The following is a 13,395-nucleotide window of genomic DNA, read 5'->3' as shown; positions in this document are numbered from 1 at the left end:
TTTGAATACGTTAATAAAATGATCAAATTTTCGTAACATTATATATATTAAATAAATTTAAAAATCATAAATATTTCTAATTGTTTATTGCAATGTCTAATAAAATAAACCCTTTTATTATTTCAACCCAAAAATACCTTTAACATTATTCATTCTAATTTGGTTTTAACGAGACAGAAAAACTGAAAAAACACTTGGCAGGTAGAGGGAAATTCATGGGACCGACATCACAGAAATATTATAAGCAATTATGGGAATGTAATCTTCTCAAATTTATCGAACAAGTCTAAACAGTAGTCGAATCCCAGTCATCAACGTCAAACATTTATTACAATATTTGGGAGGAAGGTATGACATTAAAGACCCTCTTAAATGTATTTCTTTTCCGTATCAAAATCCTCACCTACTAGCATTAATTGATTCCACAGAGATAAATGTCTCTCAGTCACTTAGGTGGTCCTCGAATCCAACAACCAGGTCGCGCCGTTGGACCGATCAGCCTTGCATGTGAGAGTAATAAATTGGACAATGGCACTCCGAGAGAGAGAGAGAGAGAGAGAGAGAGAGAGAGAGAGAGAGTGGTCCTTGTCATTGGTATGGCTAGCTAGGCTGACGACAGCGGCTGCCAGCAGAGTTTCGAGCGCTGATTTGGTTAATGCGTCCTCCGTTTGTGTCTTCCGTATGGAATCACGTGCACGCGTCCACGCTTTTCTTCCCTTGCATGGGGCTGATCTGAAGCTGGTTTCTGCTACCTATGTTGGTCGATTGGTTCGTATTTTGCCTGTATGTCTTTTCAAAATGAAATTCGAATTTGATTTGTGAAAGTTATAGGAGCAGTGGAGTACTAAACCAAATCCAGAAAGCCTATAACACCTTAAAAATTAGTAGTAAAATTATTAATTGTAGAAGAATAAATATACCCCGTTTGGTATTGCAATTAGAGTAATTACGTTTAAAATTTATGATAAAAAAAATCCAGTTTTAGTGAGCTTTGCTCTTAAATGCAAGATATTTTAGTAGATTGATCGCAAATATTCATCTCATATATTTACCATTAAATGATTATATATATTTGCATTAAAACCTTTTACTTTGAAAATAAAAGTGTATGATAAAAATAAATACCAAATAATATCTTAATACTTGTCCAAATAGTATACGAATTTTTCCCTACCGTTTAAGAAGGGAGATGGAGGATGGGTGCTTGCTTGATTTAAACTTTAAATTAGATATAATAATTTAAAATACAATAAGTAACAGAATATAAAAATGATATGAAAATAATATAGTTTAAAATTTTAACAAAATAAAAAAATTTGATATTTTCGTATTTATATAAATTATAATACTTAATTTTTATATAAAATATGTTATAAATATATAAATTACTAATATTTTATATGATATTTAAATTATTAAATCTATTTTAAATCTACGACTTGATTATCAAATACCAAATATCAACTCAGCGAAAATGGATTTAGATATTTTAATAAGCTTACAGCTCGCTTAGGCTAGGCCCAATAACAAACTGAAACCAAAATCCATAATAATTGAACCAAGCCCCACGATCTTCACGTTATTCAGTGCTCCTGGTCCGACTCCTCTTAGAAAAATTTTCGGCCCAAATTCAGCTTGGGTTCAATTATGATTGTTTCGGTTCGTGGGATTATTGGTCGCTGCTCATTATGGTCCAAGACCAACTCTCCTTGATGTCAAAACAGAGTCACTTTAACTGATTTTACGAGGTTTTGTAACTTTCGTTAGTTGAATTTTGCTCATCGTGTGTTTGCTGGATTTTTGTGAATTTTTAGGAAAAAAAGGGGTAAACAAGTACGTAATTAAAAAAAAAAAAATATAAGTTGCTTTACATGTGCGGATTGAGGGGGTGAAATATCCTGTAGAACTCGCGCACGTACTAGAACCTTCCGTTTCTTTCTTGCAAATTGGGCGGTTTGTCATCCCACAGAAAATCAGAGATACCTGAAATTCACCCCCACCGCCACCCCCAAAACAGCATTTCCATCAATCATCAGAGCAATTAGGGTTTTGATCCTCCCAAATTTTGCATCGATTTCCCCTCTTTTACACTCTCAATCTCTCTCCATTTTCTAAGGTTTGATTTCCATTCAAATTTAGCGCATATGCTACGATGATCACGTTTCATCCAATCACTGATTAGTTTATTTTCACGATTCTTTCATACAAAATTCTTCATCTTCTTTTTTTTTTTCTTTTTAAATATACTTTACTCATTTTTTGAACATTTATTGTATTTGATGGATGCTTTATGTCAAATGTTTCTTCAAACTTTTTTGTTTTAGGGTTTTGATTGATCTTTGCTTCTGAAATGTGAAACGGTCGCTTTTGTTTTTGCTTTTTCTATTTTAAATATTGTAATAAATTATTAACTAGGAGTAGAATTGCTTTTGTTGCTATATTTGTGATATAATGGCTTAGCAAAAACATTAAATTTAGAATGATCAATGTTATCTAAGTAATTAAAAATGTGTTTTTCATTTTTGTTGTTCTAAAATTGATATTTTATGTGTTTTTTCTTTTCAGAGTTCAGAGGGTATCAGAAAATGCAGGGAGGCAGAGGTGGAAGGGATCCTTTCTTCGATTTTGGTGACCCCTTTGGTGGTTTTGGGGGCTTTGGTGGTCCTAGGAGTTTACTCTCCAATTTCTTTGGAGGGAGGGAACCTTTTGATGACCCTTTCTTCACACGCCCCTTTGGGAGCATGTTTGAATCAAGCTTCTTTGGCCCCGGCCAAAGTCCTTTTCTGAATATGCATCCAACTGGGTTTATTGAGCATCAGGCCCCGGAGCCAAAGAGACCAAGGTGTCCGATTATCCAAGAACTAAATTCTGATGATGAAAAAGAAGTAGATAAAGAGATGAAAGAAAATCATAGAAAGCACGGTAGGTCGAATGATGAACCTTATGTTGAGGTTCCAGATGATGAAGCTGAACAGTCTGAGAGAAGGAACAGGCATTTGCAGTATATGGATGGTTACAATAATTCATATCATAGACAACAGCAACAGCCTGAAACTCGTAGCTTTACGTTTCAGAGCTCCACTGTCACTTATGGTGGTGCTAATGGAGCCTACTATACTTCATCTAAAACAAGGAGGGCTGGAAGTGATGGAGTCAGTACTTCGGATGTTTAAAATTATTTTCATTAGTAAGCCCTTTATTTTTTTGTGTTTTACATCCCTCTGTTGTGGAATAGGTTACGCTTGAGGAAAGCAAAGAAGCTAACACAACTACAGGTCAGGCAAGCCACCGGGTTTCTAGAGGACTTTACGACAAAGTAGCTTCCAAATCTCATTTCTCTTGGTCAATCTAAATTTTGACTTTGTTTTATGTTATCGACTGTGAGTGTGATTGTAGATCGTATTTATGATGAGAACTTTTGTCGTAGGGTCATTCAGTCATGAGAAAGATGAATTCAGATGGTAGGGTGGATACGATGCAAACCTTGCACAATTTGAATGAAGGTAAGTACATGTTATATGCAACAGTGTGCTATGTTATACTTGTTCATAGAGGTATACTAACTGATCCATGGCAGTTAAAGTAACCGTTTTGAATTGGTGACTTTTTCAGATGAGCTTGCTGGTTTTGAAAACTCTTGGAATGTAAATGCCCAAAAGCATTTGCCTGGCTGGTCTGCAAGTTTTAATGGTCATGATAGCTTAGGTAAGATTTGTGGTACTACACTTTAGATATGCTTTTTTCCTGGTAATTTTTTGTCATTTGTTATCTGGAAAAAGTAAGACGTGCGTCCTCTTTTTATCCGTGTGATTGTTTCGGCAACACTCCTTATTACTGTATGGTTTTCAACTGTTTCAGAGTATATGTCAATAGTGGATGTGTGAGGGAGGTACTAGTATGGTACAACAGTAGCATATAACTCTTTGGCAATGCGTTTTACACCTTACAACATGAAATCATATTTGTTGCTACAATTTTTGTCTCAGGGACTGGCCGCAGTGGACAGAATGGGCAGGCTGGTTGTGGAGGATGGGCACTTCCTTCTACCGAGCTTTCTCAGCAGTCAGGGGGAGTGATGCTGGATGCCAGAAACAGGGCAGTGTCCTCACACAGCCAGCAGTCTACAAGGATGAAAGGTTCGACAGATTTTAAAGATAAGAGTTCTCACTTACAAGGGAAGCGCAGGGTCTAAGCTGGAAGGCACTGAGTAAATCATGTGGCGAAAAGGGCTTTGCCTTTTCTCATACGGTATCCTATGCTTGGCCGTAGCCATCGTTTTTAGTTAAGAGCTTTTGTTTTCCCTTTAGTTTTCAGCTCTTTAGTTGCATATTATATCACGCGTTGCTTATGAGGTGGTAAATGCAGAGAGGTTAGACAATTACTGCAAATGATGCCCTTCTTAGTTCTACGTATGTCACATTATAATCTCGAGTTTTCATTGTATAAAACTTGCAATTTTGAGATGATTGCAAGTTCATGATTGCAAGTTCGTGATTTCTTTCTTATGCATTTGTTCACTTTGTGATGAATTGAACGTTGCTGCAATGTTGTTTTCTTGTGGATGGCTTCATGGTTCCTTGATCCTAGTTCTACCTACAGGGAGGACAGAACATCAAATATTGAACAAGGCAGTTATATTGTTATATGCCGATGATTTGAAATGGGAACCCCAATTTTGGGTTTTTAGGTCTGCCTCTGTTTAAAAATTTTCTAATTTTATGGTTAAAATCCGTTATACCATTTATACGAAATACTAAGAGCAAGAATGGGTGGTTGCTTCATGCTTGTTTGGTTCAAGATAGAATATAAAAAAAACGAAAGTAAATGAAAGGAGCAAAGTGTAAAAACGAGAAAAAAATGGTATTTCATGAATCTATATCAAACTGAGAGAAATGAGTTTTTCCAGTTTTTTCTCTGAATATGCCCATGCATGAATTGAGTGCCCCTGATCCTCCAAACTCTGAAGCCAGTGCTTACACCCTAACTTATCCTCTAAGTAGATTTTATAGTTTAAAATATAATATGTTGGTGATGCAAATATGATATGAAAAAAAATAAATGATACAAACATAGCGATAAGAATATAATATTAAAAAAAACACAAGAATATGAAAAAAAAATAATATGATTTAAAATTTTAGTAATTAATAATAATTATATATAAATTTAATAAAATTAAAAATATATATTTTATATTTTTATATCGATATAAATTATAATACATAATTTTATGTAAAATATAATATGAAATATAAATTTTAATATTTTGTATAATATAAATGAATAAATTATTTTTTCAGGATATGAATATATAAATAAATTGATCCAATCTAAAAATAAACTGAAAGGCCACATTCCTTCTTGAAATTCAATTTTGTAGAATATCAGTTGTTGCGTTCTCCAAAGTCCAAATAACGTGTCAGTGTTACGAACCAAAAGCTCGACCGAAGCCCACATGTCACTCATCGCAACTGACCCATGCCAAAGACCTAAACCCCTCTGTCCTTCTAACCTTAAACCCCACAAAAACGACCCAAAACTCCATCCCAAAACGACTCCAAAATGAACCGTTTTAGACCCTCCCTTCTCATCCACCACCGTTGCCTTCATCACCTTCAAAACACCGGCCTGCTCTGCTCTCACTTAAAATCTCGGTCCGTAATCCGGTTCTCGGGATCGGACACTATCAAATTCCTTCAGGGTCTTTTATCAAATGACGTACGGAGGTTCAGTGAAACCCCATGTGAAGATAACTCCCCTATTCCTACGTCAAACGTGGCCTCTGTCGTAGTTCCGCCTATGTATGCAGCTCTTTTGACGCCTCAAGGAAGGTTTTTGTATGACTTGTTCTTATATAGGCCGCCCCGCCCCGAGGAGAAGCTGCACAGGACTGGGTCGGGTCCTGGTCGTGGGTCTGGTGGGTCGGTGGAGATTTTGGCTGATGTCGATGGGTCGGTCTTGGATGAGTTGTTGGCGACTCTTAAGAAGTGGGTATTTTTAGTTTGGTTTTCTTAAAAGATTGGATTTTTTTTTTCATTTTAATTGATAATATTGATTTTGCAAGAATAATTTCCTGTTGTTTATAGCTTCTTCATTTGAATTATTTAGGATCTCGCATCCTCAGATTAAGGATCAGGGTCAAATTTTCTGTTGTTTTTAGCTTTAATTAAAAGCTTTCTTTTGTGTTTCCAAATTCTAGTAGCTGCTTTGCATGTTGCTTTGATAAGCCTCTGCTGGATGGACCTATATTTCAAATCTGGCATTGAATAGCCATGTACAATGCCTTCTTCGTGAACTTAGAAATTCTGTTCCAGAACATGCCTCAATCACAGGTGACCAAGTTTAAAGCAGATAAGTTATTCTTCAGAGTATTATTATTTGTTAAATTCACAATCAGCATGAATCCTACCGTGTTGCTGTTTCTTTTCAATATGATTTGCTGAAGAGATGAATCTGACAATGCTCTCGTATCTTTATGGCATTGACAATAATCCCAGCTAGTGATGTGTGCTTGTCTTTTATAGTAATTTGAACTTTAGAATTTTTGTTAATGTTTGTTCCTGTTTTTGCTGTTGCAGATACCTGTTGAGGTCTAAAGTAGATATTGAGAATGTGGCAGAAAACTTCTCTTGCTGGCAGAGGTACGGGCGGAACCTATCTGGGAAGACCCCAGCTGTTGAAGAACCAGAGGCAGCTTCAGTTGGTTGGAGGAGTGGTGTTGATGGTTCTGGAAATTCAGTTTCACATGGCAATGATGTTGGGTGGCAATGGTTTAAGGATCCCTGATTGCATTGTCTAGGTTTTAGGGGGATTTTTCCATCTGGTACAATACGTGAGTTTACCGAACTTTATTGCTTCTGAAATTTATTCTTGTTTTTATATTTTTAACGTAAGTCAGTTGCTTTGAGATAATAACCAATCTAAGATGTATTGTTTCTTAAGAAGTCATGCAATCTACTTGTTGCTTAAACTGCAAATTTTCACATTCTTTTGTCTGTTGCAGCACCTTTAGTCGAGTCTGATAAAGAAACAGATGAAGAGAATTGCCTTCTATGGAGATTAGAGAAGGGTGTTGCAGAGGGCTCAACTGAAATTCCAAAAGTTGCTTGTCTGCTTTGTTGCTAATATATACTTAAGTTTCTTGAATATTTCTTTCATTTCTTAACTTTTTTTTTTTAACCATGGCTAATCTTCTTATTTTTGTTTCTTCAACTTATCATGAGATGTTTCACTTTCCTTTTCAGAGTTTGGATCTATATGTCTGGCCTTTTCTATTGTGACATTGTCATTATGTTTTTTAGGGGAGGCAATTCCACTTGAATACAATTTCACAGGCCTAAATGCGATTAGCTTTGATAAAGGTTGCTATGTGGGGCAGGAGCTTATAGCTCGTACGCACCACAGGGGGGTTATTCGCAAGCGTTTGCTTCCTTTAAAGTTTCTTGATAATAGTGAGAAAGGTGGTCTCCCCCCACTGGGCTTTGATGAAGTTAATTATCTTGCAACAACACTACTGACACCTTTCTGTTATTTCAGATGTGGAGGGGAAAGTTACACCTGGTTCACAGGTGATTAACACTGCCTCCAGTAAGAAGGCAGGGAGTGTGACCGCTGCACTTGGCTTTCGTGGAATGGGTGTCTTGCGGCTGGATGAGGCCTTCAAAGGGTCTGGCTCATTGACAATAGAGGGACGGGGGAATATAAAGGTTGAGGCAATTAGACCAGATTGGTGGCCTACTGAATGGTTTCAAGATCAACAGCATACCGCTGTTGCATAGACTGCTTTGATTGCATCTTCGACTAGGCTTGGCATCTCACACAGTTACAAGCAGTGTTACAACCTGTTAGAACTTTATTTTGCAACTGCTAACTTGTTTACAAATTTTTTGGTTCTCACGAACGGTTAAGACGTGCTTAATAAAAATGTCTTGAGGATTCGGTATGACAACTAACTTGGCTGCTGTTATTTCCAATTGTGCTACATTGGTGCTACGGTTATAAGCAGTGATGGCTGCTAGTCATCACTAGGCAGAATTTTCCTATCTGCGACTCCAATTCACGATATTTGCCTTCTTTTCACACCTCATAATCCCTGTCAAAAGATCTATCAATAAAAGGCAGTTTCAGCTATCTCTTTGATCCAATCATCATCACTTTTTTAAGTTGGGAAAAGAGAATGCCCATCAAGAACTGATGGTGCTATCATTTAGCTCTTTAATTATTGTCTCCATGCTTGGTCTATCATTAGGGTGTTCATGAATGCAATTAAGTGCAATTTTCCCGAGCTTAGCTGCCATGGATTCAGAAAAGTCTCCTCCGAGATTTGTGTCCATAAAATCTTCAAACCTGCAAGATTCTGCTCCCAACCGCATTGAGCTTGTGAGTTGAAGTTTACCAGACAGGATTTGGAGAATAATCACCCCAAATGCAAATATGTCAGTGTTCTCTGTAAAACGACCGGTGGTAATGTACTCTGGTGCTAGATAACCCATGGCTGCACTCACTTTCAGAGTTGAGTAGACAATGTCATCAGCAAGAATCTTATGCAGACCAGAGTCTGCAATCAATGGGTTGAATTGCTGGTCAAAGAGAATCTTCTCTACAGATATGTTGCGGTGGACTATCGGTGGCTTGTTTGCTTCACTTCTGTGCAAATATTCCATACCTGTTCGAACAAAATACAAGAACATTAGTCAAAGAGAAACATATGATGGACTCTCGATCTTTTATGCCGCATAAACCTGATTTGAAACTGACCTTTTGCGATGCCATTGATGATGGAAATCCTTGTCGACCAGTCAAGAATCGGTTCACTTCCGTCATTTAGATCGACATAGTTAGATAGGTTTCCCTTGGAAGCAAAGTCGTAAATGAGAAAACATTCGCCTCTGCCTTTTGAGAAGCAAAACCCTCGCAGCCTAACAAGGTTTTCATGTCTCAAGGAGGTTAATAAGTTCAAGCCCTTAACAAATTCCGCTTCCTCAGACTTGCAGCTGGTCACATTTATGCTCCTAATGGCTACAACAGAGCCGTCTCTTAGAATTCCTTTGTAGACAGATGAGAACTTGTTCCTTCCCAGAATATTCAACTCGGAAAAGCATTGAGTTGCAGACTCAACTTCTTCTATATTGAACCTAAATTTATTCAAATGCTCCTGGGAAAATCCAATGTCATTCCAACCATCACCTAATGGATCCCATCCATATGAATATTCAAGAGTTACAAGTGGCGAAACACTTCCATTCCTTTGAAATTCCTTTGCCTGGTCAGTGCTGAGGTGCTCATCAGAAGGGTCAGATGTATTTCCAATCTTTTGTTTCTGCCTACGGTAGAGAAAAAATGTAAGAAATCCAGCAACCATAAAAACGAAACTAACTGGAATAACCCCTGAAATAACAGGTATCTTTGGGAATCTCGATGGATTTGAGCAATGAGTATGGTTGCAATGTCCCTGGTTATTTGATGTATGTGAGATAGCTCCTGGTGCAGTGTCATTTAAATGTGATCGGACAGGTTCAAGCTGGTTGATGTTCTGAGTATCAAAACGAGTGCAACCTCTCACTGTTGGAAAGCCTGTTCCACATAGATCTGAGTTGTTCTCACCTTGGAATCCTCCCTTTAATCTCTTCAGACCTTGGTTTTCATTCATTACAGACAAAATCAATTTTAAATTAACATGAAGAAAAAGAATCATTGAAGAACAATATTCAATTCAAGGGGTTACCCGAAGGGACGTTTCCAGATAGAGCATTGTTTCGGATGTCTAGAATTTCCAATTGTGGAATATCAGCTAATGTTGTAGGAATTGCACCAAAGAGGCGATTGAAGCTCAAGTCAAGTCTTTTCAACATTCCCAAGTTCCCTAAGCTAGCTGGAATTTTACCATCTAGTCTATTATATTGCAAAGCAAGAACACTTAGTCTCTTCAAAGACCCTATCTCAGTAGGTATATTCCCTGTCAGCTGGTTGCAACATAACTGTAGAACTACAAGACAAACAAATTTTCAGTTAAGATGACTGTCTGAACTTCAAAGGTCGATCAATATCATACAAGATAAAGTAAGTCATAAGATTAAAAAGGATTCCATTATTTAACATTTCAAAAACTCATTAAAAATTGTACATTGGTAAAACAGCAAGATCTTTCAATTTCATGGTCCTCTAAGTACTAAGTTTCTGGTGGGATGCATTATATATACTACGGAAAGGAAAGCAAATTTTATTCTAAAATTGGTGGAGCATAATGCAACCTTTTTTCCATGGTTGAGGTAGCTGATATCAAAAGGGCACCAGAAAAAAAAAATCATAAAGCATGTGATTTCTATGGTGCAAGGTGAAGTATAGGGTCCACAGATAAGCTAATTCGGAAAGCCGAAAAGGAAGATTTTCATTCAGCCAGAAACTAGGACTAGGCGCTTGAACGGTTGAAGAAATAATGAAAAGATAAATTGCCAATTTTTCATGATCTGCTACTGGATTAAACAAAACCAAGGGTTGATATTTTGGAACAAACCAAATGACGAACTAACCTTGTAAAGCAGCCATGTTACCAATCTCTGGAGGAATGCTACTAGACAGATTATTAACGTTAAGATAAAGATCAGTTAATTCTTGAAGATATGAAAGCTCTTTAGGTATCTCTCCAGATAAGGAATTGTAATGCAAGTACAAACCGGAGAGGCACTTCAGTCCCGCAATAGCAGGCGAGACTTTACCTGAAAGATCCTTTCCCTGTAACGAAATGTTGGCCACCTTACGGTGCTCATTACAAGCCACACCCACAAAAGTACCGCTGCAAGGGTCACCATCGCTTTTCCATGAATCAAGGACCTTGTTTGTTGGGTCTAAAGAAGTCTTCAGCTCCATTAGAACTCTAAGCTCCGTGTTCCCACGAACCGACAGTGGAATATTGTAGATTGTGAACAAAAGAAAGAGAAATAACAAAAACTGAAAGACACCCATCTTTCCCCTTGGTTCAAATCTTCCAGGTTTGCTGTCTTTTAAGAGAATTCTTCTTCTTCGTTTATAATAAAATAAATCAAAGAAAAGAACCCATATCTATCTCTTCCTTGAAGAGTAATTAAGTCTCTCTTTCTGTAGAATTTTTGTTGTAAATCCAATTGTTAATGAAATGAAGAAGAAGATAGTGAGAACAGAAAAAAAAAAGAGCTGTGAGAAAAAAGAGAAGGAAAGAGAAGTGGAGAAGTGTAGTGCTTAGTGCATGTCAAAGTTGAACAGAGAATGCACAATTAATGGCAACTTTTGGGGCAACTCAACATATTCCCATTCAAAATATAATACCACTTGATAAAGAAATATGGGTGAAGGTATGATGACAGCTAGTCATCATGACTGTGGCCACAGGAAACAATTTTCCTACGCTTGATTTTGTAGTTTACTTTGAATTAGGTCTGATTATCAAGCAATGGACTGTGATGGAGTTTCACAAATAGATAATAATTTGGTGGTAGTTTGTGACTGTACAGAAAAAGGATAACCGAAGCAGATGGAGATGATTGACAGTATAGAGATTTATCTTACATTGGGATAATTTTTATTTGAATTAGAGGAAGAACATTAGACAACAATCTTGACCCTCAAACTCGAAAAATGTCAATAACATTACTCAAGTTATTACAATATGTGGCAAAATCAGAAGCAATTGCATATTCTAACGGAATGCAAGTAACATTACTTAAAAATGGTTCTCAATTTCAAATTATCTTACTCAAAAACTTTCTCGAGGGGTTAAAAAGTCAAATTTCTTTCAAACTAGAAATTACTAGTCAATTACAAAGGAATCCCATGCATATGTCAACATAATTGAGAACAATTAAGTAGTGGCAATAAAAAAAGGCACTAATTCTGAATTTCAAATGTTAGATATTTCTTTATCGGGACAATTGTTCCTTTAGATTGCCAAATTCTGACTATGTGCCATACTTAAACAATATTATAATTTGCAGTTGTTCATAACATATTCTTCTCCTTGTTAATTTGAAAAGTTTTGGAGGTCAATCGGAACTGGGTAGGGAACCTAACAAAACAATGACATGGCCTCCCACATGGGGATTGACTATAACTCGTGCTTTGTAGAAATCAGAGCAAGAAATAGCAAAGTGCAAACCACCACACCTAGTAGATAGATATGATTAGATAAGGGCCAGAAAACCAGCCTAGAAAGTGGTTGAATAACTGGAGATCACTGCCTAATTTATGGAGGGATTTTCTTTCCTCTTCTCCGAGGAGGGAACCAGACAATGGTTGACGATATGTACCTGTTTGATGTCACTCAAACTTGCAATTAGCCAAAATGTTCTTTACACTAGCTTCAAATAAGGGATTCTGAATTCTTGACCCAAAAGCATACTATTCTTTATACAAACATATAGAACTATTCCTTGACCTTGCATTCTCGTAAACTCTAATTCATTGCCCTCACCAAAGCATCATGTCAATGGTTTAAGGCATTCTTTGTCGCTAATTATTACTAATGTTTCCTTTCAAAGAGGGAAAAAAAAAGGGGTCCATTTTGGGATTCTCTTGTCTGAATGATCTTTGATCATAAATTTGTTCAAATGTTTTGTTGCAACGCCGACAGCAGATAATGGTTAAACCTGGCTGTCCCATCCTCTTACTAATGACCTTTTTCTTATATGCATAGACGATCATAGGAAAATGAAAGAAATTGTAAATATTAAAATTCAAAATTTAAATTTATTTTGTGTTATCTATTAAATATGATTGTATGAATCGATAAATTTTATATTATTAACTTTGAGTTAAATGGTTTGTTTCATAATAAAATAGATTAAATTTCAAATGTTATTATATGGCTATTCAACTATCGCCATTTACATTTTTCATTTGCATATAAATATGAAAGAGTAATGCAATAAAATTTGAAAAATTAAAACTGAATCCGTCGTCTAAGAGGAAAAAATTCCTTGCATTTTCAAAGAAAGGGTAGTTTAATGTCATGAGGCGCTCTCAAATAAAACAAAACAAATAATAGAGGCAAAACTAGAGATTGGTCCCGCAATTAGACACTATGTTGATATGCAATTAAAGAATTGGATCGTTCAATTAGATCCTTGATCATGGTCCACAAGAAAAAGGAGGTTGTCAACTTTACACTTTGAACAAGTGGAGCCATGTCTTTCATTGTTCTAAAAAAAAAGGTATCAATCTCTTATACATGATCTTATCTCACATGGTGTAATTTAAATAAGAAAGCGAAAGAACCTGGTCTAGTCGTGAAAAAAAGGAGGATATCAGGCCATGATGACAATTGACAAAGAAAATCATGCCAATTTTATTGAAATATCATGATATTTTTTTAAAATTACAGTTAAGATTGAAATCTTCAATTTTAAAGTTGATTAAAGTATGAAT

The 13,395-nt window shown here is 36.3% G+C and overlaps 2 protein-coding genes and 1 pseudogene across 4 annotated transcripts; 2 read left to right on the top strand and 1 right to left on the bottom strand.

Annotated features, from left to right (window-relative positions):
• The first annotated feature begins 1,884 nt into the window (after positions 1-1,884).
• On the top strand, positions 1,885-4,529 carry LOC111277392 (uncharacterized). The gene is made up of 6 exons (XM_022863816.2): positions 1,885-2,116; positions 2,566-3,152; positions 3,236-3,316; positions 3,428-3,503; positions 3,613-3,705; positions 3,987-4,529. The coding sequence occupies exons 2-6, from the start codon at positions 2,586-2,588 to the stop codon at positions 4,190-4,192; spliced, it is 1,023 nt and encodes a 340-aa protein (XP_022719551.2). The 5' UTR covers positions 1,885-2,116; positions 2,566-2,585; the 3' UTR covers positions 4,193-4,529.
• A 925-nt stretch (positions 4,530-5,454) lies between these two features.
• On the top strand, positions 5,455-7,948 carry LOC111277384 (putative transferase At4g12130, mitochondrial; annotated as a pseudogene). Its single transcript, XR_016329058.1, has 5 exons — positions 5,455-5,987; positions 6,579-6,832; positions 7,004-7,102; positions 7,302-7,460; positions 7,537-7,948. The product of XR_016329058.1 is annotated as a putative transferase At4g12130, mitochondrial (transcript).
• On the bottom strand, positions 7,833-11,285 carry LOC111277376 (putative serine/threonine-protein kinase At1g01540). 2 transcript variants are annotated; one of them, XM_022863797.2, is made up of 4 exons: positions 10,530-11,285; positions 9,725-9,985; positions 8,758-9,633; positions 7,833-8,665 (listed from the first exon to the last, which is right to left on the bottom strand). In XM_022863797.2, exons 1-4 carry the CDS (start codon positions 10,960-10,962, stop codon positions 8,184-8,186), a joined length of 2,052 nt encoding a protein of 683 aa, XP_022719532.2. In that variant the 5' UTR covers positions 10,963-11,285; the 3' UTR covers positions 7,833-8,183. The 2 variants fall into 2 exon arrangements, with proteins under 2 accessions (XP_022719532.2, XP_089602223.1); XM_089746097.1 differs by having other exon boundaries at positions 10,716-11,247.
• Between the last annotated feature and the right edge of the window lie 2,110 nt (positions 11,286-13,395).

This window comes from Durio zibethinus, chromosome 17 (assembly GCF_047325235.1).
Source record: "Durio zibethinus cultivar Kanyao isolate XHJ-2024 chromosome 17, ASM4732523v1, whole genome shotgun sequence".
NCBI lineage: Eukaryota > Viridiplantae > Streptophyta > Magnoliopsida > Malvales > Malvaceae > Durio > Durio zibethinus.
Note: the sequence above shows the minus strand (reverse complement) of the source record. Positions and strands in the feature narration are given on the sequence as shown.